At 38.5% G+C, this 27647-nt stretch overlaps 1 protein-coding gene across 7 annotated transcripts in view; it reads right to left on the minus strand.

Annotated features, from left to right (window-relative positions):
• The window catches only part of BOLL (boule homolog, RNA binding protein), an 89599-nt gene that overhangs the window by 48895 nt on the left and 13057 nt on the right, over positions 1-27647 (minus strand). For all 7 annotated transcript variants that reach the window (XR_014778761.1, XM_084779469.1, XM_084779467.1 and 4 more), the window contains exons 4-9: positions 24495-24549; positions 22484-22559; positions 15983-16110; positions 9827-9898; positions 2715-2762; positions 1674-1802 (exon numbers count right to left, since the gene is read on the minus strand). Coding sequence is in view for 6 of the 7 variants with exons in the window: in XM_084779469.1 (XP_084635595.1) it covers positions 1674-1802; positions 2715-2762; positions 9827-9898; positions 15983-16110; positions 22484-22559; positions 24495-24549 (508 nt within the window). In the remaining variant the exon portion in view is untranslated. The remainder of the gene's footprint in view (positions 1-1673; positions 1803-2714; positions 2763-9826; positions 9899-15982; positions 16111-22483; positions 22560-24494; positions 24550-27647) is intronic.

Raw genomic sequence — 27647 nt, forward strand, 5'->3', positions numbered from 1 at the left:
TATGACAAGAAGAGATTAAACCAGGAACTAAATGGTCACCAGCAAGGATATGGACAAAAGCAAGGAACCCTTTGACACCATGGAGCGAATGTCAATAGGACAGCTATTATGCAAAATGGTATGTGGATCTCTAAAAAATATTACTGTATGATTCAGCATATCCATCCTTCTGGACATACATACACACACACATACATACATATATACACACATACATACATACCACACACACAAAGGAGATGAACTTGTAACAGAGATTTTTGAACTCTTAGGCTCATTGCAGCATTATTCACAATAGCAAAGGAGCTGGAAATGTGGCTCAGTGGTACAGTACTTGCTCAACAGTGTACAAAACCTTGGATTTGCTTTTCAGCTGCAGAAAAAAATCCACCAAACTATATTCCTGTCTTACACAATAGCAATGGTATAGAACCAACTTTAGTGTTCACTGATGGATGAAGAAAATACGGACTATGAACAACAGAGTAACATCCAGTCTTACAAAGAAGGAAATTCTGTCAGCTGTGATATCATGGGCAAGTGTGGAGGACATTATACAATGAAATAAGCCAGGTACAGAAAAATAAATGCTTCACAATGCTTTCTACGTGGAATCTGAAATAAATCAGACTTGCAGAAGCAGAGATGAAAACAGTGTTTTTCACAAATGGGGGAAGGCTGAGAAGATGCTGCTCAGATGGTACAGTTACAGGTACAGATAGAAGAGGTGCTTTCTGGAGAGTCACTGTTCAGCACGGTGGCTGTGGGTGACAACTACGGGCTATAAATGTGAAAACTGCTGAGAGATCTTAAATGCTTTTACTACAAACAAGCAGAAAAGAACAACCACACGAAAAGATGAATTACCTTGACTGTGGTAATTCGTCTAGAGTATATACAATTACAAAATATCATGTATTTCAATAGTTTCAGTACAATTTTTATACTCAATTACATTTCACTAAATCTGGAACAAAGGAAATACAAAAAAGTAAATGAAGGATGAGAGAAAGAATGAAGAAATCCTAGTAAGAATATGGAGAGTAAAAGCGCTGAGATCCAGCTCCAGGGTAAAGTTACAGTTTCCCAGAGAGCTAAGCAAGCAGTGCACCGACTAGAGGCGGATTAAAAACATGCCACGATCCCATGCATGGTTCTTGCACATAGATAACACACCGAGGACACGACTTAAAGACATTGTGCATAGTGTTTATAATTTGCAGTTAATAATTTAACTTACATTATTTTAGGAAGGATTTTAGATTTTATATTGATTTAAAGGTTGTATGCTTTTAAATGATCGAATTATTAACAACAAGATAGACTAATGAGAAAATGAGAAGGTGCAAATATTTGAAACTTTAAAACTTTTAAAGAAACTGTGATTCGGGAGTAGTGACTGAAAAGTTCTAATATGAAGCAACACTCTTAGAATAAAAATGGTAGATACAAACAAAAAAGAGAGAACATAAAATATGCAATTTTAATGATGATCTTCAACACATAAAAAGAACTGAAGTTAATACAAGGCAGTTATAGAACAATCACTTTACACTAACAGAGTTGGGAATGCATCTCATACAGTGCTTTTTTTTTTTCTAGAACCTATAGGACCCTGGGTTCAATTGCCAACACTGAACAAATGAAAAACAAAGAAAAAGATGAACATGTACCTCTGGAACTGAAGGTTCCATCAGAGACAGTGGAGGAGGAACACAGCCACCATCTTGTGCAATTTCTACTGGTTGATAAATAACCTCAGAAGGTTGCAGATATAAGAATGGAGCAGAAGAAGCAGGGGACTAAAATACAAAATGATCCGTGTTATTCAAATATGGTTATTTTCTGTTAATCCAAAATGACTTCCCTTAAAATGAAATGAATTATTTGTTGTATAGTTCCTAAAATTATTTTTCAGGGATGGCATACAACTGTATTAGAAACAGACTAGGAAATCCAAATTGTCAGTATTGATATTATTAAGGATATAATAGTTATTATAGATATTATTAATGGTAAATACTGCATGTTTATCTTGCCTAAGAACCTCATACATAACCCGACAATAACTGCAGATATACTAATATCATCATTAAAAGTTAAAGTAATATGTCCGATCATATTTAAATTGGTATAAGTATCTACTTTCAACTTTGTCACTGCACATAGATATAAGAAAATACCACTAAATCATATTTTTTGGTGGAATACTATTTCTTAGGAAAAAATTGGAAAACAGAATACACGTTGAACACCTTTGAAGCTTCAGATTTTAGAGTATTTTAGATTTTGAATTAGAGAGTGTTCAACCAATAATAGCTATGTAACTATCCTCAGATTCCAAATATTAAACAGTTTGGGTCCTAGTCATTTCAGACAATGTGTCCGCATGCAGTCCTTATTTAGGAACATGAGACGAACTAGAGCAAAATCTGAAGTGAATCTAGGAAACGCCAACAAGAACAAAGGTACATCTTTTGTTTACATAGCACACCTTCCTAAAATGTTTTCCAGCAATATGATCTCATTTCATCTTCCCAAAAGTCATGGACGAAAACTTACAAGGTTATAACATTACTACATCTATTTTACAAATGAGAATGTAGTAGTTAAAGGAATCATACTTAATAAATAAAGGAGAAAGGCTGTAAACTTAAGTTATCTTGACTTTAGTTTTCAGGGATTCGAACTAGACACTGGAGGTTGACATTTACCTGGGGAAACCCCCACTGCCATTGCCCTGGTAAACACTGTGCTGGGGCCTAAAATAAAAAACAAACACACACATAAGTTACAGGAAGGGTTAAAAGCAGACATTGCCATGCAGAAGAATGAAGCTGACCTTTCAAGGCATATACAAAAGTTAAATCAAAATGGATTGGAGCCCTAAACACAAAAGCTAAACTAACAAAATTCTTAGAAAAATTAAACATGAAGGTAGAAACCTTTATGACTTTGAATTAGCCAATGATTTAAAAGTTGCTTTACAAATACACATAACAAGGGAAAATACTAACAAAAAAGTTGATAAACAGGACCTCATCAGAACTCCTTAAAACTCCAATGCTACAAAGAACACCAATAAGGAAGTTAAATTTAACCTACAAGATGTGAGAAAATATCTACAAATCATTTATCCGATAAGGAAATTTTATCAAGAATATATTCAAAAACCTTTATATTTTTATGTGCAATACTGGTGATTCAGCACAGGGCCTCACAGATGCTTTGCAAGCATGAAAGAACCACACTCCAAGCCCCCAGAGCATATACAAACCTGTTTTGTTTTTGTTTTTTCACAACATAGAAATTTTTGCGGTTTTCAGCTTTTCATAAAGAGGCACTGGCAGACACACAGTGGAAGGGATCTTCTTTTCGCTCAGATGCGGTGAGTTAGTTTTGCGTTTGTAGGAATGGACAGGCAGAGAAAAGGAGGTTGTTATTCTCTGGAGCTGGTTTCTCTGGAGACTTGCTATAGTCAACCTCGACTTCTGAATGTTAAGTTAAAATGATCTGTTTGGACAAGGTGGCACTTAATGTCCTTTCTGGTCTATAAGTCTATTAACACATGAGAATTGTCCTCCTAGAGTATTTTGAAGTGTGTATTACTTGTACAAGGTAAGGTGTTTAGTCTTGATACTTCCACACAAATAATGCACTTTATCATAATCACCCTATACTCTCTATTCCATACAGTTCTTTTTCCTTCTTCCAAACATGTAGTTCTCTTAAGCATGTGAAGAAAGATATGCTTTTTCTTTTATTTGCTTTAGTGGGTCTGGATTACTTCATTAACATGATGATCTTCTGTTCCATTCAGTTTCTTGCAAATGACATAATTCTATTCTTCTTTGTAGTGGAGTAAAACTCCCATTTTGTGTGTATGCATATCTGTATGCTGCATTTTCTTTACTGGTTGATTGACTACACAGATTCCATATAATGTTGTGGCATAGTTGGGTCATGAGGTAGTTTCGTTTTTCGAAGTTCCAGGCTGCTCAAGCATTCAGGAGGAAAGATTAGAAAAACAGATGAGAGGGCCTATCTGAGTCACTGAAAAGCTAATGTTCAGATCTGTGTCAAACAGTTATTAGTGAGAAAACATTGATCAAAAGCAAAATTCAGTGCATGTGATCTCCTGGAAGACATTAAAGTCTGAGCAATAAGTCATTAAAGAGGTGAAAGAAATGAATCACAGAGTGACAAGTGAAAAAGACCAAGATTGTCGTAGGGGTGGGAAATATTATTCCAGAGTATGCTCTGTGCATTTCTTCACTACACAAAAGTATACTCAGTGCAGGTCCCATTCCAGGGACCTCCCAGCAGCCAGATGTGGATGATTGAGAGACAGTGGTTATGACACCAACTCAGACTTGTCATAAAGAGACAGGAGCCATGGTGTTTGGCTGCGAGCCATTCAGAGCCAGGGAGTCAGCTCCAGCAGTAAGCACAGCAGGTGAAAGCATGGCACCTCTGGGCCAGGAAGGACAGTGCTGAGCTGGCCCCACCAAGCCCATCAGTAGGAGAGAGATGTATGGCAACTTGGCAGTAGAGTCCTGTGGCTAGGATGTGGGATGGCTCATGGAGAATAAGTGTGGGTCATAAAGAGGTAGATAGTACAGTGTATACCAGATACATTGCTTTACCTACTTAAAATGTATTTATTTTTTATTGTGTGGGTGTTCTGACTGTATGTATATCCGTGCATCATACATCATGTGTATGTAGTGTCCACCGAAGCCAGAAGACAGCATTGGATCTTCTGAGACTCGAGCCAGAGAGAGTTATGACCTGCTATGTGGGTTATGGGACTTGAACTCTGGTCCTCTTGAAGAGTAGCCAGTGCTCTTAACTACTGAGCCATCTCTGTAGCCCTTTTATTTTATATTTGACCTTATTAATGTTTTAAATTTTTGTATTATTATTTAAAACAATTTTAAAATTTAAATATATTTTGATCACATTCTTCCCCTCCCAAGTCTTTCTAAATCCTCTCCCTTTACACACACACACACACACACACACACACACACACACACACACCCCTCTTTGGAGTCCACTTTATGTTGGTACATGCGATTGATATATCTAATGTCACTCCATTGGAGAAAACTCATTTTCCTTCTCCCAGCAGGTACAAATGAGAGTTCAGTTGTTAACCTTTGCCCTAGTGGCTAGGTTTTCACTCATTCACTCTTCCACACTGTTCAGGACCCCCTGCCCAGAGGACAGTGCTGCTGCACAATGGGCTGGGTACTCCCACATCCGTTAACAATCGAGACATCTCCCTGCAGACACACCCACAGGCCATGCTGCTTCAGGTAAGTTCTCACTCAGGCTCTCTTCAGGCTGTTCCAGGTTGTGCCATGCTGACAGCTAAAGCTAACCAGCACACACCTTTCTGTGTATCTGGAGGTACAGCGATGGTTGGGGGAGCTCACAAGCCCCAGGAGAACCTATTCTAATTCTGCTAAGAAGACATCATATCAAACTGCCTTGAAAATTTTTATTTCTACATACAGATTTGTTCAGCACTGAGGTTTGTGTGTGTGTGTGTGTGTGTGTGTGTGTGTGTGTGTGTTTTCAGTGAGTAGTGGTTAGCAGAGAAGCTCACAACTGATCCGAGTGCAGAGAACGAGTCTGAGTAGCGTGCTTAGCCACAAATGGGACATCTGTATCCATCTCCTTCCAAGGCTCAGAGACTATCTATTACTTTATCAAAGACTATCAGTGAAAAGCTTCCAAGAGCCACAGGTCAGGGAGGACTGGGGCGAAGCAGTGTCTCCCGGATGTGACAGGGCCACTGCACTCATGAACTCAGTCAACATTGCAGCATGGAGTTGGGAGGACCTCACTGAGCTCCTATCCTCAGCTGAGGAGACAGAGTTGACGGAGGACAGAGAGCCTTTTGTCCTTTAAGTGTACGGCTCCTAGCAGGTCAGCCACATGCAGTTGGTGGTTCCACACCCATGAGTAAATGAGCAGCACAAATTTGACTCAGTGGGTTAAAAAAGAGACAACACAAAGTTGGGAGGTGGTAGGGGCATGTGTGTTGGGGTGGGGATGAGTTAGAGAGCAGAAGGAGGTGAAAATGAGTAAAATACAGGACATGGACATTTCAAAAAAATTAATAAAAATATTGTATTGAAAATAGCAGTTGCCCCTTCTTTGTTTACCTACAGCCATGGTTTATAATTTTGGCATTTGACTGGTGTTGTAGAGGTCCTGTGTGTTGTTTGTGCTTTTACATTCATGCTGTCTTCAGGTTCTGATATTGTGTATCTTTCACACACAATGCAACCTGCTGTGAGGGTTCAAGTGTGTTTTCATTTGAATTATTGAGCCTTTCATTTTCAAAACTTCAACTGGATTTTTTCTCTGCTTCATTCAATTCTTCTTTCATATTGTTCATTGATATCTTTATTTCATTTATCAATTTGTAATCTTTAAATTCACTCAGTGTTTACTTGTGTCTTTGATTTCATTGATCATTATTAAAAATAAATAGGTGAGTGAGTGTGTGAGTGGCCACTTGCTTGGATGTACATCACATGTGTGCACTGCCGGTTGAGGCCAGAAGGCAGCAATGACTCTCCTGGAAATGGAATTACAGGCAGGGGTGAGCTACCCAAAGTGGGTGCTGGGAACTGCACCCAGGTCCTCTGCAAAAGCAGGCGCTTTTAACTGCTAAGACATCTCTCCAGCCTCTCGCTGATCATTCTTATCTTTCTTTTGAATCCATTACTTAAGATGCCACCCATTTGACTCTATCATAGTCCATTACTGTGGACTTTTTAACTTTTGGAGGAGCCACCTTGCCATGCCTTTTTGGATGTCTTCTGTGCCTTTCATGGGATTTGTGTATATGTGGCCAAGTCATTGGCTGGAGGTTTTAATTTCCTGTATCCTTTCAGTTGAGACATTTAGAATGCTCATGTATGATTAGTTGGTGGCAGTACTGAAGTGAGATTTCTCACACTTGTGCTAGGAGTGTGGCTCAGTAACCAAGCACTTACCCAGTGTGCCTACTAATTAAGCCATGTATTACCTGCTTTGAAGAGCAGAAACTGACAAAACCATCAGTCTTCACCTTTAATTTTGTAATTAGTGTCAAACATAAATTCAGTCAAAGTACAAGATTAAAAATTATACTAAAGTTTTAAAAATTATGTATGTCAGTAATTAATAAAGGAGTTGGACTCAGGTACAAGGAAACCCAAATTTATTCTTTCTCACCTATGGTACTTTAAACGGTACTATGTTGGGTTTTTTCTTGTCTCTGGATTTTATTGAGGGAAGATTACTGCTCTGGAGTTTGGCAGACTTGAAATACCAGAAGTCTGGTACGGAACTTTACTATGTTTTTTGATGAGATTGCTAGGACCTTAGGTCACATTCTTTTTGCACAAATTCTTAACTGGACACCCACAATTGTTTTGGGAAGAGTTTCTTCTGTCAGCTCCTCCACTTGTTCTGAGGAACCATGAATGAGCCTTTGTTCCAATAGGTTCCCACTTCAGATTGCTCCCTGGCTCTACCAACATGCTCTTTTGCTGTTTCTTAGGAGATCAAGGACCAAAGTGCCAACATCCTCAAGGACTCAGAAAGTAGATTCTATGTTCCTGTAGTCATTCTCTGAGGTCCTCCTCATGTGGCCCAAGAGACATGGAAATGCCACTGCATCCTAACAGACCTTTGGTACTAAGCTCCCATGATCTTAGAATCCTCTTACATGTGGGTCTAGGTGGGCAGTGAACTAAGAGTTTCAGAAGTGGTTTCACAGTATTTGGCCAGTTATTTCAAATGATGTGCCTAATGATTGTCTTTAGAGCCTCAGCTGAAATTCCCTGATGATTTCGGAAAAGTCATTCTACCAACAGATTTTAAATGAATGCCATTAATTTACTTTCAATTTTAAGTGGAGAAAATTTAGTTTATTAGCATAATACAATTAAAAATAAGATTAATAGAGAGAGTAGGGTGGAAGAGGGAGGGAGGGTGGGAACGGGAAGATATGCGAGGAGTAACAATCCAGATGTAATATGAATAAATTATAGTAAATAAGTAAATTTAAAAAATTAAAAGATAATTCTAATAGTAGGGGGATGGAGAGTTAGTTTAGTAGTTAAGAGCACTTTTTGCTCTTTCAGAGGCACCAGGTTCCATTTCCAGGAACCACACAATGGCTCACAACTGTTGGTATCTCCAGTTCCAGGGGATCTGTTTCCCTCTTCTGGCCTCCAAGGGCACTGCACACATAAATTCATACAAAATACTCACACACAATGAATAATATAATTTAAAAGTCTAATAGTAAATGATTATAAAACATTAACACAATTATTTCTTTTTCTTTTTTTTTTGGAGACAGGATTTCATAGAACTCAGACTGGTCTCTAATGTCTATATAGCTAAGTCTGGCCCACCTGTCTTGTCTGCACCCCCCAAGTGCAGAGATTACACGTGTAGGTCACCACTTCCAACACAGGTGGTCCTGAGGGCAGAAGCAGGGCCTCATACGTGCCAGGAACCCACTGTGCCAACTGAGAAACCCCTGTCTTTCTTTCTCTTTCCTTTTGTTGTTCTTTTTCCCTAACTCACTCCTTTCTCTTCCTTCTTTTCACACTGCTAGGAATAAAACCCAGGGCCTTACATACGTTAAGGAAGAATTCTATCACTGAATTTCACCATAACCCTTCCATATTTCATATGGGTGTATTTTAAAAGTTGAAAAAGAAAAAACAGTAACAGCTCTTCTACTATTCCAGAAGTATGAAAATGCGATTTTATATACAAATGCTATAGATAAGAAGTCGAGAAACTTTTAAAAGAAGGGCTCAGGCCATACAATCTCTGTTAGAATTACACAACCTTCAAATGCAAAGGCAACCATGGATAGTTCATAAATAAATATGGTTACATTCCAATAAAGCTTTATTTATAAAAACAGGTATAAGCCACTGTTGGCCCTGCTAAAAATTACAATGGCCTGACAACATATCATCCTTCTCTTATTCCCAGCCTCCCGCTAGAATTAAAGGCGAGTCCTGGTTAACTAAAGGGAGCGAGCCCAATAGTTAATATATCACCGTATATTGCTTATTTCAGTATATACCATGTTATATGTAATAACCATAAATTAAAAGTAGCACAGGAAGGCTAATGACTATATGAATTTACTGCTCAAGACTGTTTTTGAGTGGTGCTAGGAACGGAACCCAGGGCACCATGGATGCTATGAGACCATTCTACACTGCAGCCTATCAAAGAAGTTTTAGAATAACTTTTAAACAGGAGAGAACTGAATTCATTACATTTGCTGAAAGGAAGCAAATTTATCCTCTTTCAAAACTTAACTGCCTTTTCCAAATTAGTCTTTGCATATAAAACAAAAACATGAAGTATACTTGAAAAAGACTTAAAAATATTTGGACTTCTTAAAAAACTGTAGTTGGGATAAACCTTGTTTCTCCCACATGCTAAGCAAGCACTCTACCTTTGAGCTACTTCCTTAGCACAGAGATTGTGTGTGTGTGTGTGTGTGTGTGTGTGTGTGTGTGTGTGTGTGTGTATGTGTGTGTGTGCACATGTACATGTGTTGTACTATGTGCACACATGTGGAGGCTACAGAGTGACTTGTGGTCAGATATCTCTCCCCTGTTCTCATTTTCTGAGGCAGACTGGCCAGCGAGTGAGCTCAGGGATCTGGCTGTCTCTGCCCCTGCAACACTAGGGTTCCCGCCACCCACATGTTTAGTTAGGTCTTCCCCCGCAGAGCCATCCCCCCAGGCCCCCCAGCCCAGGGTCTAATGAACCCGACGCCCACCTGGTAGTGATACGCAGGCTGCTGATAAACCGGCTGAGCCACCATCACAGGAGAACTAGATATGGAACGTGACTGTGGGAGGAAACAAAATCGTGTTTTAAGGAAAGGTTTGAATTATAATAAAAATTTATCTTGAATTATTACCTAAGCACAGTTAACTTTTGGCCACTGATTAAAATATTGTTTTTCTTCCTCTTGTTGGCATTATTACCAACTTTATTTAAATCTACTTATTAAAATCATCAGTTTTCCTATGTGGCTTCATTTCCAGAGTAACACTAAAACAAATACCAGAGAAGTTTCTTTAAGTCTGAAACTTACCACCTCCAAAAATTATGAAAATAAAGGTCTATGAGAACATTTAGGAAAAAAGGCACAAATATCCATCAGTGTAATCCACCATATGAACTGAAAAAAAAACACCCTATGATCTGACATTCTGTTATAGTCATGTAGTAGAGCACAGTGTCAGTGTCATTAGAGAAGCTGCATGCAGCAATTCAGGGGAGCAGATGCAGAGACTCACAGCCAAACATAAGGCAGAGCTCAGGGAACCCTGCTGAAGATGGGGAGGAAGGACTGTAGGGGCCAGAGGGGCCAAGCACACCAGGAGAACATGACCCATAGAATCAACCAACTAGGGCTCATGGGCGGCCGCAGAGACTGAAGTGATAATCAGGGACCCTGCATGGGTTTGATCTAGGCCCTCTGCATTCTTGTTATTGTTGTGTAATTTGGTGTTGTTGTGTGACTCCTAGTAGTGGGAGCTGGGCCTGTCTCTGACTTTTTTGCCTGCTTTTGGGACCCCTTTCCTCCTACTGGGTTGCTTAGTGCCTAGTCCAGCCTTAATATGAGGGGAAGTGTCCACTATTGTTGTAACTTGTCACATGCCATGTTTGGTTGATATCCCTGGAAGGCCTGCCCTTTTCTGAAGAAAAATGGAGGAGAAATGGATCTGAGGAAGACAGGAGGTGGGGGAAAAGGATTGGGAGAAGGGGAGGGAGGGAAACTGCAGTCAGGATATAATATATGAAAGAAGAATAAATAAAAAAGGAAAGACTGTTTGCCAATGACACTTTCTAGATGAGCTCTGGGATAAAGAATTTAAAAAGACAACAGTAAGTTTTATCAAAGCATTCAAGTTTAAAGAAGACACAGAGACAGCTCAGTTAATTTCAGGAGAATAACCCCCATCTCCTGAGCAGTGGCCACAAACATAAGGTTTATAGGTACAATGGAGACAAGCCAAGAGGTAAAAATGGAATTCAATAAATATAAACAGTGATGTGGACTCAAGCTAAAATGAAGATGGAATTGAAAAACCCAATAACAACTCAACTAGAAAAATTCAAAGGAAAGCGTTATAAGTGGAATGAATTAAGCAGAATATAGAATACAGGACTCAAGAATAAAGATAGATAACAGAAGATAACAAATATAAAGATAATAAAAGAATGCAGAAAAGGAACATACAGGAAATGTAGGACACCATGGAATGGCCATACCTCAGAATTATAGGCAACGATGGGTGAAAAGAACACCAACCCTCTATGGCATGACCAGATCTTCAACAAGATCACAGAAGAAAACCTCCTCAAACTGAGGAAAGACACACCCAGACAGACACAAGAAACACTCAGAACACCAAATAGACAAGACCAGGAAAGAAAATTCCATGGCACATCATAGTTAAAACACTAAGTACACAGAATAAAGAAAGTTATTTGAAAGCTGCAAAAGGAAAAAAAAAAAAAACACCAGTCACATATAAAGCAAAACTCATCAGAATAACAGCTGAATACTCAATGAATTATTTGAAAGTCAGAGAGCCTAGATGCATTACAAGTCCCATAAAACCATGAGGGTTAATCTGAACTAATATACCTAGCAAAACTACCTGAAATAGTTGAAGGAGAAAAAAATCAAATTAACAGCTTAAAAATGTATATTCACCAAACTTTACATAAATAAAATACAGGAAGCAGTTTTTTGGCTGATTGTGGAAAGAAATATGAAGTCATACTACTAAATTACAAAGTATACGAACACCAAAAATCAACACAATTAAAACATAGTTTTCAATAGTCTTAAAGATCAATGACTGGTCTTAAATTCTTCAGTGAAAAGTCTCAGGCTAGCTGAATTTAACAAGAAATAAAATCTATTTTTAATATACTCAAAACACCTTAGATTTAAAGATAGACAACACCTTAGAGTGAAAGTATGCACAAAAGTAGTATTCCAATCAAATGGGACCAGGAAACAATCAGGTGTTGCTATCCTAGTATCTGACAAATTACACGTCTAACTAAAATTAGTTAGAAGAGCTAAAAGGAACACATAATCAAGGAAACAGTTAACCAAGAATACATTATTGTCTTAAACATATATCCACAAAACTGGCAAACTGAGCTGAATAAAAAAATCCTGAATTTAAAGACACAGATTAACATCAACCTATTAATAGCAGGTAATTTCAGTTTTCTGCTTTTTCTAATATACTGGTCATTTGGACAAAAAAAAAAAAAAAAAGAAATATCAGAATTAAATGACATCACACATCAAACGACTCCACAGATATCTACTGAATATTCCATGCAAATAACAAAGAATCCACATTACACTCAGCAGCACACAAAAGCATCTACAAAACAGACCATTCTTGGACACAAAACCAATATTTATAAATTAAAAAAGACTGAAATAAATGTGTGTATCCTAGCTGATTACAATGTGATAAACAAAATTGACTGCTAACAAATCTCTAGCAAATACACAAACTCATGGAGATTAAATAACGAAATGATGAATAGGTCAAAGAAGATATCAAGAAATAAAAGATGTTCCATTTTTGTTCTATGCTTCATTGGCTGCAGCACTAGAGAAAGTGGGCCCTGCAAGTTGCCTGGGCAGCACAATAGAGCTGGTCTTGATATCAAAGGTGTGGGTGAGCTGGTTCTGACAGAGAGCTGGCCTTGCTCTTTGCCAGCTAAGGCATTGGGTGAGCTAACTGGGGCAGTGCTGGAGAGCTTGTCCTGGTGGTGTGGGTATGAGAGAGCCAGCAGGCTGACCAACTCAGCTACCACCCAAGCCCAGATCCAGAGCTGTGAGTTGGCCCACCCCAACATCTACTTGCAGTACCTCAAGTGACAGGGCAACAACAGGATGTCTGAGAGGAGTCCCAGTGAAGATCCAGTATTGATGGTATAGCAGAAACCGGAGGCTTCAAACTAGACCAATGAACCCTTGCAATGAACATTTTCAAGTAAAGATGTGTGGACAAAAAGCTATATACTGTGGGACACACGGTGACATACTACACCTCCCATGATGAGATTTTTTTTAAATATGTTTTTTTCTTTTGAGGAGAATGTTGCAAAGGCAGAGGGCAGATACTAATGGGGAGATGTGTGGGACTGGGATGTATGATGTGAAACTCACAAAGAATAAAAAAAAGTTACAACAAATTTTCTTGAACTAAGTGAAAATGAAAATACAATATAACAAAACTCCTAGGATGCACTGGAAACGTACCTAAGAGGGAAATTTATAGCTTTAAGTGCCTACATTAAAAATCAGAAAGAGCATAAATAAGTGGCTTAATGATACAACTAATAAAATTTGGGAAAATAAGAAAAACCAAATTCCAACCCAGTCAATGGATTATGAAATAGAAACAACAACAACAACGAATCAATTGAAGTAGCCTGGTTCTGTGAGAAATGAACACAACTGACAGACCCCTGGCCCAGCTAAAACAAAGCAAGCAGGAGAGGACTCAAATTAGTGGAGCTAGAAATGATCATGCAAACATTATAACAGACACCAAAGACATTCAGAAACTTTTAAAACCTGTACTCCTCCAAGTTTTAAAATAAATAGACGGAGTCCTAGATTGAGCCAAATCACCAAAATTAAACCACAAGAGGTGAACAACCTAAGTAGGCCTGTAACAAGCAACAAGACTGAAATAAAAGTTTTCCCACCAAAAGTTTTATGATCAGATGGGTTCACACCGAACTGTACCAGCCTTTCAAAGACCTACAGCTATTACTTATTAAGATATTTTAAAAAGTAGAAACAGAAGGAGTACTCTCAAACTCTTTCTGTACAGTCATATCACTCTGATATCCCACATCAGGTAAAGGCACACATACAAAAAGCAAACTACAGGCTAATATATCTGATAAGCACAGATGCAAAAATGCTCCATGAAATACTTGCAAGCATATCATACAAATACACCCAAAATATTATTCACCATTACCAAGTCAGCATTAGCCCTGAAATGCAGGGATATTTCAACATATTGAAGTAAATAAATATGTAATGAACTAGAAAACAAACTTACAAAAACCACATAATCATCCCAATAGACACAGAAAAACCTTTGATGAAATCCAATATTCTCTCATGATGAAAGTTCTATGGAATCAGAGGGGACATACTTCAACCTAATAAAAGCTATCTATGAGAAATCCACAGCCCAAATGATCCCAAATAGAGAAAAGATTGAGGCAATCCCACTAAAGTGAGGAACGAGACAAGGCTGTCTACTAGTCTAGCTCCTTTCAAGATTGTGCCGGAAGCACCAGCTGGAAAAATAAGGCAAGACAAGGAAATGAGAGGGACACTTACAGGAAAAGAAGTGAGGGCCTCTACAATGACAACCTTTATGCTTCTGAAGAGATAAAGACACTATAAAATGAAAAAGCATCAAACTTATGGATTTGTAAAATTAATATTTTGAAAATAAGCACAGGAAAAAATACTATCCTAAAATTCATATGGAGCCATAAAAGACCCTAGAGAACCAAAAACGTCCTTAGCAAAAAGAATGACACTGGAGGGATGACAATGCCAGGGCTTAAGCTCTACTACAAGGTTGCAGTAATAAAAACAATATGGTATTGGTACAAAAACAGACAGATAGTCTAATAGGACAAAATTAAAGATCCAAACGCTAGTAAATATAACTTCAGATGTCAAAAATATACTCTGGAGAAAATAAAGCATCTTCAATAAATGATAAAGAATGAAATTATCCCTGCATCTATCACCTTGCACAAAAACTAAATGCAAGCAGATAAAAAACCTACGTGTGAAATAGTACCTTATTTCATCCAGGGAACAAAGTTAAATTAGTACAAGGATCCTAGGGGTACATATTAATTCATGTGTATGAGTTAAATGATGTCAGAATATTATGATACCATTTTATTTATTTGATTAGTCAACTAGTTTTGTTAACTAGCTAAAGTGTTGAGCAGATATTTCCAATTATTAAGATAAAGCCAAATAGACAGGTGCAAAGTATTGCTAAAGATATATTTGTAGCACATCTAAAATATATAATATTTAGACCTAGAATGCACTTCAAATATAAGTGAGTATATTCATAATTTCCAAAAGCAATCCAGAGGGCTGTAAGCAAAAACTGTGAAAACCACTGTCCCAGAAGAGCTTACATACATGCAATATCTAGTTGTTCCATACAGTATTGACTGTAGAAAAATTAAAATGTCTGTGACTAAAGGATTATAAAATGGTCATATACCAAAAATAGGATATTACAAAATATTAAAGTGTACAGATATATAAGGGTTAACACAGTCCACATGGTCCACAAAGGGCCAATAATTTAACTGTCAAAAAATGCATTCAAGTTAAAAAGCACATTATTTATACAGTATTTAAAAACTACCCAGTGTTTAAAAACAAAGTTACCTATGTTGCTTACTGGCACATTTATCTGTAATAAGAACATATACAATGAAGAAGAAATCCTGAAGAAGAAAAAGTAAAAGGTATGGAAATAAGGAAACTTTACATGAATTTGCCATATTTTATTTCCTCTTTTAAAAGAATTAATATGGCAAAATATGAACATTTGTTAAATTTGGGTAGTAGCAATGTAGGTGTTTTAAATATTTCAGAAGCAGGGCTAGTGAGATGCTCAATGGATACAGGTTCCCAGGCCCAACATGGCGGAAGGAAAGAACCAACCCTTGCAAATGGTACTCTGACCTCCACATTCATTGGTGACACACACTATAAGCAAATGTAAAAAACAAAAAACAAAACATCAAATACATAAGGATAAAAACAAATTTAAAAATACTTGGTAGAAACTCTTCTAAAATGAAAATCACTTACAGGCCAAGATGGTGGGACAGAAGTCACTTCTGGAGTATGAAAATAAGCAACGCCATTATGGTAAGTGTACGGATACCCAGTTGAAGTGGTTAGATACATTGTTCCAGCTGCTGGCATTATACTAGAACCTAAAGCAAAGAATAAGAATAAAAATGGAAATGTTTAATTTAATTTTATGAACATGTAATTTCTAAACACATTTTGAAGAAATATTTTAAGTCTTCTACATAGCTACAGTAAAAGTGACATATTTAAAATTCTATGTATTAAAGCATCTCTAAAGAATCTATTTTAAAACATAATACATCAGAGCTTTCATTAGATTATAGGGATGAAGTGAAAAACAAGACAAATAAGAAATAGTGGAAATCCCCAAATTTGATAAGGACACCAACCCACCCACAAAATGTTCAGATCAAAATTTGTCTACAAGATGTGCAGGGACAAAGATGGAAAAAGATTGAGAGAACAGCCAACCAAAGACTGGCCCTACTTAAGACCCATGCCATGGGAGAGAAGCAATCCCTGACATTGTTAATGTTACTCTGCTATGCTTGTAGACAGGAGCCTAGCATAAGTCCTCTGAGAGGCTTCATCCAGCAGCTGATGGAAACAGATGCAGCAACCCACAGCCATTAGACAGAGCTGTGGAATCCTATGGAAGAGCTGGAACAAAGATTGGGGAGCTGGAGGTTCAAGGGCTCCACAAGACCTACAGAGTCAACTAACCTGGGCCATGAGGGCTCACGGAGACTGAACCACCAAGCAAAGAGCATGCATGGGCTGGGCCTAGGCCCCCTGCATATATGTGGCAAGTGTGGTGCTTGGTTTTCATGTGGGTCCCCCAACAACTGAAGCGGGGCACCCCCTCTGACTCTGATGCCTGCCATTGGATCCCATTCTCCTAACTGGGCTGCCTCATTTGGCCTCAATAGGAGAGGATGTGCCTAGTCCTGCAGCGACTCAATGTGTCAGGGCCAGTTGGTACCCATGAGGCAACCTCCCCCTTCTCTGAGGAGAAGGGAGAAGGGGGAAAGAAGGCTATGTGAGGAGGGATTGGGAGGAGGGGAGGGGGGCTACAGTTAGGATGTAAAGTGAATGCATGAATGAATAAGTAAATACATAAATAAATCAATGAAAAAGGAAAAAAGAAAGAAAGAAAGCAGGGTGAGCAAGCCATGGGGAGGAAAGCCAGTAAGGGACACTCCTCTATGGCCTCTGCATCAGCTGCAGTCTCTAGGTTCCTGGCCTCACTGCTTTTGATGATGAACTTTTGTGTGAAACTGTGAGTGAAATAAATAAATCCCCCTTCAAAATCCCCCAATTCAGATTCTAATATCAGTCTAATTAAACAATTTATATAGTTATTAACTAAATTATTATTTTTATAAATATAATTTACATAATTTAGAGAACATGAAAACTACAGACTCTGTAGTTAAATTCCTAAATTATGCATCTGAATACAAAGCCATGCATGGCTTACACATCTGTAACACTAGGCCTGAGGAGTGGGTGGGAAGGGGATGGAGACAGGCAGAGAGCCAGAGATTGCTGGATGACCAGCCTAGCTAATCAGTGAGTGCCAGGTTCAGTGAGACACTTCGCTCTCAAACAATAGTGTGGGGAGCAATAGGAGGAGGTATTCAGACATGCATGAGCACTTGTGTGCCCACATGCAAATACAAACATTATATGCATACCATATTCCCAGAGTCATATGTCCTAAATTACACCACCTGCCCATCGACTCGACTTTATTTCTACTATTATGCCAGGGCTTCTTAAAACTTCAACATACACCAGAATCGCCTAGTTTACTTAAATAGCTCTTAAATAACCCATTTCCAGAGACTTTAATTTAGCAAGCTATGGTAAGGACTATGGATTTGCCTTTTGAGATCACATTTGAACTGATGTTTTCTGCTTAAGCAGCACTGTTTTTGGCTCAGTTAAGTGCTTGACAAAAGAAGGAGGACTTGAATCCCTTAAAGCCCACGTAAAATCAAGGCATGTCAGCAACCTGCAATCTCAGAGCTAGGGAGGCAGATACCAAAGTTAAATCAAGATGAAATGAAAGTTTAAACATCAGGATAGCCAAGGCTACACAGAGAGACCCTGTCTTAAAAAACCAAAAAAAAAAAAAAAAAAAAAAAAAAAAAAGAAAGTTTAAACATACCCGCAGTCCCTAGTATAATTAAAAATTTCCCAACCAAGAAAAGACAAGGCCAGGACAAGATGATTCAGTGCATAATTCTACTAGACCTTCAAAAAAGAACTAATGCCAGCACTCCTTAAATTATTCCACCAAGTGGACACTGAAGGAACATGTTAGGATTCTTTTTCTGAGGTCACAATTATTCTGATGCCTAAACCACACAAAGACCCAACCAAAAAATTACCAACTAATATCCCTTATGGACGTAGATACAAAAACTTCTCGATGAAATACTTGCAAACGGAATTCAAGAACACATCAAAAAGGTTATTCAACATGAATCAGGTAGGTGTCATCCCAGAGATACAGGGATGGCTCAATATAAAGGAATCAGTAAATGTAACCCAGCATATAAACAGGCTGAAAGACAAAAGAAGTATCATCATTTCCTTAGGCGCAGGAAAGGCCTTTGATAAAACCCACCATCCTTTTATGATCAAAATTCTGAAGAATCTAGGGTTACATGGGACATACCTCAACATAACAAAGGCAACTTATAGCAAGCCCACAGCCAGCATCAACAGAAACAGAAACTCAAAGTATTTCCACTAAAGTTACAAGGATGCCCACTTTTCCCCATCTATTCCAATGTAGTAGTACTACAGAGACACTAGCTCATCCATGGCCATTGCTGCTCTATTCATAATAGCTAGAAATTGGAAACAGCCTAGTTGTCCACCAACAGATGAATGGAAGAGAAAATGTGGTAATTTACATAATGGAATATTATCCAGCTATTGCTGTTAAAAAAAAGCCAGGCGTGATGGTGCACGCCTTTAATTCCAGCACTTGGGAGGCAGAGTTAGGCAGATCGCTGTGAGTTCGAGGCCAGCCTGGTCTACAAAGTGAGTCCAGGACAGCCAAGGCTAACACAGAGAGACCCTGTCTCGAAACCAACCAACCAACCAACCAACCAAAAAACCCAGAGAATTCTCAGCAGAGGAATCTCTAATGGCTGAGAAGCCTTTGAGAAATGCTCAACTTCCTTAGTCATCAGGGAACTGAAAATCAAAATGACTCTGAGATTCCATCTTACACCTATCAGAATGGCTAAGATATAAAAACTCAAGTGACAGCACATGCTGGTGAGGATGTGGAGAAAGGGAAACAGTCCTACATTGCTGGTGGGAGTGCCAACTTCTACAACCCCTTCTGAAATCAATCTGGAGCTTTCTCAGAAAATTGGAAATAGTTCTACCTTAAGACCTGAGCATATACCCCAAAGATGCTCCACTATACAACAAGGACATCTGCTCAACTATGTTCAAAGCAGTTTTATTCATAATAGTCAGAATCTGGAAACAACCCAGATGGCTCTCAACTGAAGAATGGATAAAAAAGACTGCGGTACATTTACACAATGGGAATACCACTCAGCTATTAAAAACAAGGACATCATGAAATTTGCAGGTGATTGGAACTAGAAAAGATCATCCTGAGTGAGGCAACCCAGACCCAGAAAGACACACATGGTATATACACATGGTACAAGCAGGCATTAGCTATATGGTACAGGATAACCGTTCTACAATTCACAGACCCAAAGAAGGTAAGAAACAAGGAGGACCCAAGGGAAGATGACTAACTCTCACTCAGAAGGGGAACTAGAACAGACAGTGGAAGTGGTTGAGAAAAGGGAACAAGGGAGTAGAGGGAGCACAGAGAGAAACGAGGGTGGACAGAGGACCTGGAGAGAAGAGAGACCATGGGCAGAAGCGGCTCTGTGATGAGCTGGAGACCAAGGACAGGGTAGGCTTCTGGGAGGGTATGGGGGTGACTCTAGCTGAGACTCCTAGTAGCAGGGGTCATGGAGACTGAAGAGGACACCCTCTAACTAGATAGGACTCCTTGTGGGAGGGAGGGGAACACCAACCCACTCACAAAACCTTTGACCCAAAAACTTTTACCCTGCCTACAGGATATTCAGGGATAAAGATAGGGCAGACATTGAGGGAAGGCCCAATGAACGCCTGGCCCAACCTGACGCCCACCTCACGGCAGAGAGCCAACTCCTGACACTATTAACAATACTCTGCTGTGCTTGCAGATGGGAGCCTAGCATAGCTGTCCTTTGAGAGGCTTCACCCAGCAGCGGATCCAAACAGTTGCGTAGATTCACAGCCAAACACTGGGTGAAGCATAGGAAGAGTAGGGGGAAGGACAGAAGGACCTGGAGGTGACAGGAGCTGCACAAGAAGACCAACAGAGCCAACTAACCAGGGCCCAGAGAGGCATGGGCGGGGGGGGGGGGGACTAGACTTAGGCCCTGCACAGGTGTAGCCGACTCGCATCTTGGGCTTCAGGTGAGTCCCTCAGTAAGTAAGTACGTAAGTAAGTAAGCAAGCAAGCAAGCAAGCAAGCAAGCAAGTAAGTGGGTGCTGTCGCTAACATGGACTTAGTTGACTGCCTTTTGATCACTCCCCCTGCCTTGCCAGGCCACAGGGGAAGAGGGAGTGCTCAGTCCTAATGAGACCTGATGGGCTGGGGTGGAAGGATGGGGGGAGGCTCCCCTTTTCTGAGGAATAGAGGAGGAGGATGGGGAAGAGGGAAAGAGAGAGAGACTGGGAGCAGAGGAGGGAGGGGCTATGATTGGGATGGAGAGTGAATGAATAAAATATATACATTTATGAAAGAAATCTAAATGGATTTACCAAATAATAGGGGATACCCCAAGTAAAACCTATAGGGCCTGAAATGGGTTACATCTAACTGAGTTGTTGGCTAAAGGTGCCCATGGAAACCTTCCAACAACCCTAGGCTATTGCCAACATTATTGGTTGCTCTTGAAAAATTGATGATAAGGTCCTACTGCTGAGTTGAGCTGGTGTCTAATTAGAACCTTCAGCCCTATGGACTAGTGTTTGTAGTACTGGAAGGTTCTCTGCATGCTAGCCTAGCTAGAAACCCTGCAATCTATTAAGAGCTAACTGCCTGCATGACACATGGTGTAACAGTGGCACAATGTCATGGGAAGAACCAAACACTATCTCACTGTATTTAAGGCCCACTCCACGAGATGAAACTCATGCCTGACACTGCTCAGGTGGTATTAGATAGGCCACAGATCTAGGGAAAAACAAATATTATTGTTCTTCTAAGGGAACTTAGTAATAAAATGACTCCTACTGACATTCTGCTATACCCTCACTCAGTCATCATCAAAGAAGGTAATCATTCCTCCTGCAGGGGATGGGAACTAATACAGAGACCCACAATTAGATAATGTACCTCTGTACTTTGGAACACTTTTGGACCATCTTAAATGGGATGTCTTTATCAACTCCCCCTCCCCTCAGGGAGCTATGTGGAAGAGGAGGAGGAAAGATTCAAAGAGCCTCATGGGATGGACTGATGCCTCAGAAACACAACAGGAGTGACCCACATATGAATTCACAGAGACAGCAGCAGCATGCACAGTGCTTGCCCAGGTTCAAGTTAGGTGAGGTCCTAGTGCTGAGGAGAGGAGTAGACATGAGCTCCATCCCTATCCAAGAAGCTATCTACAACAGTGGAGTTTCACTGAGTATATAAGCCACGCTTAAGATAGGCTCCATGATCTGAAGTAGATAGCCAACGCAAAATAAACTCAGAGTTTTTTTCTGCTCTCATACTACTTTGTTTGGACATTAAAAAAAAAAAACCTTACTTGTCTTTTGCTTGCATATTATGGTTTCTGACCTTGTTTTTATGGGTTTTATTTTTGTGTGTCTGGTGCTTTTTCACTGTTTTAAATTTTTTCTTTGCTTGTTTGTCCTGGTGAGAGAGAGAGAGAGAGAGAGAGAGAGAGAGAGAGAGAGAGAGAGAGAGAGAGAGAGGCAGATGGGGGGGCAAAGAGGGAGGAGGGAGGCGGGAGGAGGGAATGGGAGGGAAGAGGAGGGGAGGAGAGGAAGGGAAGGGAGAGGAGAGGAGAAGAGAGGGGGAGAGAGAGAATGAACAATGAGGCGTAGAATTGGATGGATAGAAAGGGTCTGAGGGAGGGTAAATCATACATTTTTCAGTAAAAAATGCTATCATGAAACATAGTACTTTGTATGCTAGTTAAAAATAAAGATTTTTTCCTTAAAATGTTATTATATAAAATATCCTTAATATTGTTCATCTGTATTTCCCCTATACCTCAAACTAAGATATTTTCAATTATGGCAAGAATATTTATATGATCGTCAACTTTGCTAAAATAACTTTATTACATTAAGGAAACAAGATATTTTTTATAAAAGTCTAATATTTCACAAAAGCACCATGCAAAATATTAAAAAAATACATTAGCTCTCAATACATACGAGGAATCCCTACTTGTTGTTTTCTTATTGCTGGACCAATGTTCAGTTTCTTATCCTTATAATTAAGTTTTTCAGCCTAAAATAAAGGAAAACAAACCCCCATCATTTTGACACAATGATTTGTAAAAATAAATGACAAAAAACCAAAACAATAAAAGAAAAAAAGCACAAAACTAACAAATATCATGTGACAGGTTATTATTATTATTATTATTATTATTATTATTATTATTATTATTATTATTATTATTATTATTATTATTTTAAATACAAAGTTTCATAGATCGTAGGCTGGCCCCAAACCTGATCTATTATCAGCTAACTTTGAACTTTTGATCCTTTTGCCTCTACCTTTCAAGTGCTGCAAGACTGTCCGGTTTGTGGTATTGGGAGTCAGTATGCTACCAACTGAGCTACATCCCTAGTCTCAAAAGATGGTTCCTGGGTTCAAATACTCTGTATGTTTCCCTTGGCTCTACTGCTATGACTCTAGGTGATGTAGCAACCACTGCTACTTACTGATTGCGCATTTGCAACTTACGTATTCTCTAAAATTTATTTGCAATTTCTGAACCACTGTTTGTGGTCATTTCACGATTATTAGTGGACACGTAAAGAAAATGTCAGTAGATCAGATAAGATCAAAGTGATGATTTTTTGTTTTAGCTATCGTAATTTAACCAAGTGTCTTTTTAAGATATGATTTCCACATTATGTGGTTTTATTTTTTTACATGTCTACCAGGTGCTGAAGCACTAGTGTTCCTAAGCACAAGAAGGTTGTCACATACTTTACGGAGAAAATGTGTTGACATGGTTAATTCAAGTATGGATATAGCGCTATTGCCCATGAAGCCAATGTTAATGATTATTAAATATTAATTTGATAATAATATTAGTAAATATAGTGTCTACTATGGCTTGAATATAAAGTGTACACCCTCCTCCCAATAAGTCATGTGTTGAAGGCTTTTTCTGAACTGACAGATCCAACCATAGGAGGTGATCAGATGATAAGGGATCCATCTGACTTAACAGACTACCTACGGGTTAATAATCTGAGAGCATGTGGGAAGTAATGGAAAATTTAAAGGGAACGCTTAGTTGGAGGAAGGAAGCCACGGGACGCATGCTCTTGAGAGCTTTCGTTTACCACTGATCTCTTCCTCAGTCATTCTCTGCTTCCCGGCCACTCACTGGCCAGGGATGTTGTACCTTGCAGAAGGCCCACAGCAACAGAATCAGTCAGGTATGAGCTGAAACTTGTGAAACCATGAGCTAAAATAGTTATTCCACCCTTTAAACAGTCTCTCTCAGGTCTTTGTTACAAGCAGTAGCATATGAACCCAGGCTATATGTTGATTTATTGGTGACACTAGTATCACTAGAAGATTTTTGGGTCCTTCTTGTATTTCAACTAGGAACACCAGAAATTCAGTATTCACCAATTCAGTATTTATGATAACTTTACAGAATATAAAACCACTATGGCTAAGAACTGACTGTGTCAGATCTTAATAATATATAATTAAAGTACCTTTTCTCTAAAAAGGTTAAATGTTATACTTGCCATAAGTTAAAAGGTATCAAAATGAACTACAGGCTATAGACATTTTAAAAATGAATGTACTTGGTTTATGTAAAATTTTTCATATGAAGAAAATAATCTCAGGTAATCTTACTCTAGTAATCTACATTTGTAGTGTTTCTAAGAAATTAAAAAAACTGCATCACAGACACAGTCTTAAATTATTAATTTAAGAAAATAAATCAAAACACTCTTTCTTAACAATTATCCTCATGCAATGACTTGGAATGCATTGTTCTTCAGAGTGTTTCTTAGAGGGCAATGCAATTTTAAAACACAGGCACACACATATATGTCATACAGATATGTGCACACACATATATAAACGGATCACTGTATTGTACTATATCATTACACTATCATAAAGGATTAGTTTCAAAGAAAGAAGTTTGAACAAGAAGTTAAATACACTGAAAGAACTTACCTCTTGTAAGATTTTTTGTGCATCTTCTTGAGTTTCAAAAGTGATGAAACCATACCTAAATAAATGCATTAAAATGATCATTTTCTTAGAACATTACATTTTATTTTGCAGCCTAGGTCTGCAAGTTTTCTTTTTAAACCACTAAACCATATACATGCACTTGCATTAACACTCTTACTTTTTAAGAATTGGCTACTGTGGAAGTAAGCCTTTCTGTATGCCGCACCAGCATAGATCAATCCTATAGCCCTTGCTTTTCAAAGTGAAGGAAACTAAAGGAATAAAGAACTCAAGAATCTTCAAACAGTTTTAGCATTGAGTTGCAAATGCCTGAAAGATTCATGTTCTGCTTTAAAGATTGAGATACAACAGATTTCAGACCAGAGCAACCATCTTTGGTTTCCTTCTCTTTCTTTCCCCTTCCTCAGGTTGTGGATGAAACCCAGGGCCTTGGGCATACAAGGCACGTGCTTTACCACTCACTGCATCTATAGCTCTGTAGTTTCCTTGAAAAACAAAACAAACAAATCAAACCCAAACAAACAAACACTTATTAAAATAACAAAAGTTTCCTTTAGAGGAATCAAAATAGAAAAAAACCACATCAACAATAAAATATTTCAATATACACTTTCTTATATAGGTCTTACAAATGCCTCACTGAGTTATCATTGTTACACATGAACTAATAATGCAAATACTAGTGTATTTCCCAAGCAACAGCAATAAAAATACAACCCAGTTTTCTAAAAAAAAAGTTTTTAATTTGATTTTTACATGCAAATTAACTCCAGCAATCAGGAAGCATAGGAAAAAGAATTGTTACTTCCAGCACAGACTGGGATATATAACCAGACTATTTTCAAAGGGTTTAAAAAAAAAGGAAAAGAAAAAGACATATGTATGACATACGTCATGTCCCAAAAGCTAAATTATGGGAAAAACAAAATAAAATATATAGCCAAGTGTGAGTCCTGTTTAGACGCCCAGACTGCTGTTAATAATGCAAGTATCATGATTATTATCTTGTAGCTTATACTGTATCGTACTCTTCCTTATTGTTTAACGTTTGTTTATTTTTGTGTTGGGGAAGAAAGGTCCTCATTCATCCTTAGCAAGTGGTCTACTACCGGGCTAAATCTCTAACATCAAAGTAACTTTTATATATATATATATATATATATATTTTTTTTTTACAGAAAGACATTTTTTGTTTGTCCAAGCAATAAAAATTATTTTTGTACAAAATTTGCCTTTTCTCCGGTGTTGGAACTTTTGTTGAAAAATCAAGTGGCTGTGGCTGTGTGGGCCTATTTCTAGGTCTATTCCTTTGTGTCTGCTTTTGTTCTTGTACCAGGGCTTTATTCTATTTCTCTATAGAGTCTAGGGCCTGCACTGGAAAGAAAGCATGTCTGTCGTAAGACTTTACTTTGCTTACTGTATCTCCAGTTGCACCCACGCTCTTACGAATAACATGGCTTCATTCTTCTGTATGGCTGTGTCCATAAACCACAGTTTCTTTACCCATACTACCTATGTTGGGTCCGTAACTTAGTAATGTGAGTAATGTTGCAATAAACAGTGCTATCTCTGTGATGTGTTGACTTGGAGTCTTTTGTGTGAATACTGAGGAATTGTATAGCTGTGTTATATCCTAGGTTCATTTTTATTTCTTTTGAGGAACTTCTCCACAATGGCTGAGCTATTTTACATTGCCACCAGCTGTACATGGAAGATGCCTTCTTTCTGCACCACTGTCAGTGTTTGCTGTATTGACGACTGCCACTCTGACTGGCACATGATGGAATCTCAATGTAGTTTTTATTTGTATTTTTCTAATGGTATGAAGTTAAATATTTTCCTATACATTTATTGGACAACTGTAATTTGTATTTTGAACACTGTTTTCTCATTTCATTATCTCATTTTTTAGATTGCTTTGTTTTGGGTGTTTAAATTTTTGTATATTCTAGATAATAATCCTGTTTGATGTATAGTTAGTAAAGATTTTCTCTTATTCTTCATGCTACCTCTTCATTTGATTGTTTCCTTTGCAGTGCAGGAGCTTTTGAATGTAATGAAATCCAGTTCCTAATGTTGGCATTATTTCCCAAGTGACTGGAGTCCTTATTCAGAAAAATGCTTGCCTATGCCAGTATGTTGAAATATTTCCTTTTATTAGTATTAGTTCCAGGTCTTACATTATTAAGCTGTTTTTAATCACTTGGGACTGCATTTTTATTTTATGCACATGAAGCTTTGAATGTGCACCCCATGTCCATGGTGTCCAAGGATAACTTTGGAAGTAGAGCTACAGATGGCTGTAAGCTGGCATGCGGGACTAAAAACAGAATCTGACTCTCCTGTCAGAGCGGCCGTGCCCTTAACTACTGAGCTCCATCTCCAATCTGAAGGAGTTCAATTTTTGCATAGGATGAGATAGAGATCTAGTTTCATTATTTCATATGTAGCTATCTAGTAACATTTGTTGCTGAGGCTGATTTTCAACAATGCAAAATTTTGTCTTTGCAAAAAAAAAAAAACCCCAGGTGGCTGGGCTATAGGGGTTTCTATCAGGATCCTCCGTTCTGTTCCACTGAGCTATGCGTCTGTTTTTCCGATACTTTCATGCTATTTTCTCAACCTTACCTTTGTAGTACAACTTGAAGTTGGGTAGAGTGACATGTCAAGCACTGTTTTGCTCAGGACTGCTTTGGTTATCTGGGGTCTTCTGTGTTTCTTTATGAATTTTAAGTCTTTTTCCTATTTCCATGAAAAAATGGTGTTGGAACTTCGATGGCAGTTGCATTGGATTTGTAGACTGCTGATGGTGGAATAAGCCATTTCCCACATTAATTCTTCCAATCTATGAGCATAGGAAGTTTTTCTACTGTCTAGTAGTTTATTTTGTTAAAAATGTTTGAAAGTTATATTTATTTTTATGTGTATGAGCGTTTTGCCTGCATATATCTCTGAGCCTGGTGCCTACAGAAAGCAGGTGTCAGGTCCCTCAGAGCTAAGGTTACAGGCGACTGTGAGCCCCCAGATGTGGGCCTAGGAGCTGCTCTAGGCGAGCAGCACACGCTCTCACTGCGCCGTCTCTCCAGCCCTGTTCTCATTGTTTCTTATAGACCAGTTTAGGGTTGTTGTTGT

Source organism: Acomys minous, assembly GCF_964271855.1.
Source record: "Acomys minous genome assembly, chromosome: 4".
In the NCBI taxonomy this organism is placed as follows: Eukaryota; Metazoa; Chordata; class Mammalia; order Rodentia; family Muridae; genus Acomys; species Acomys minous.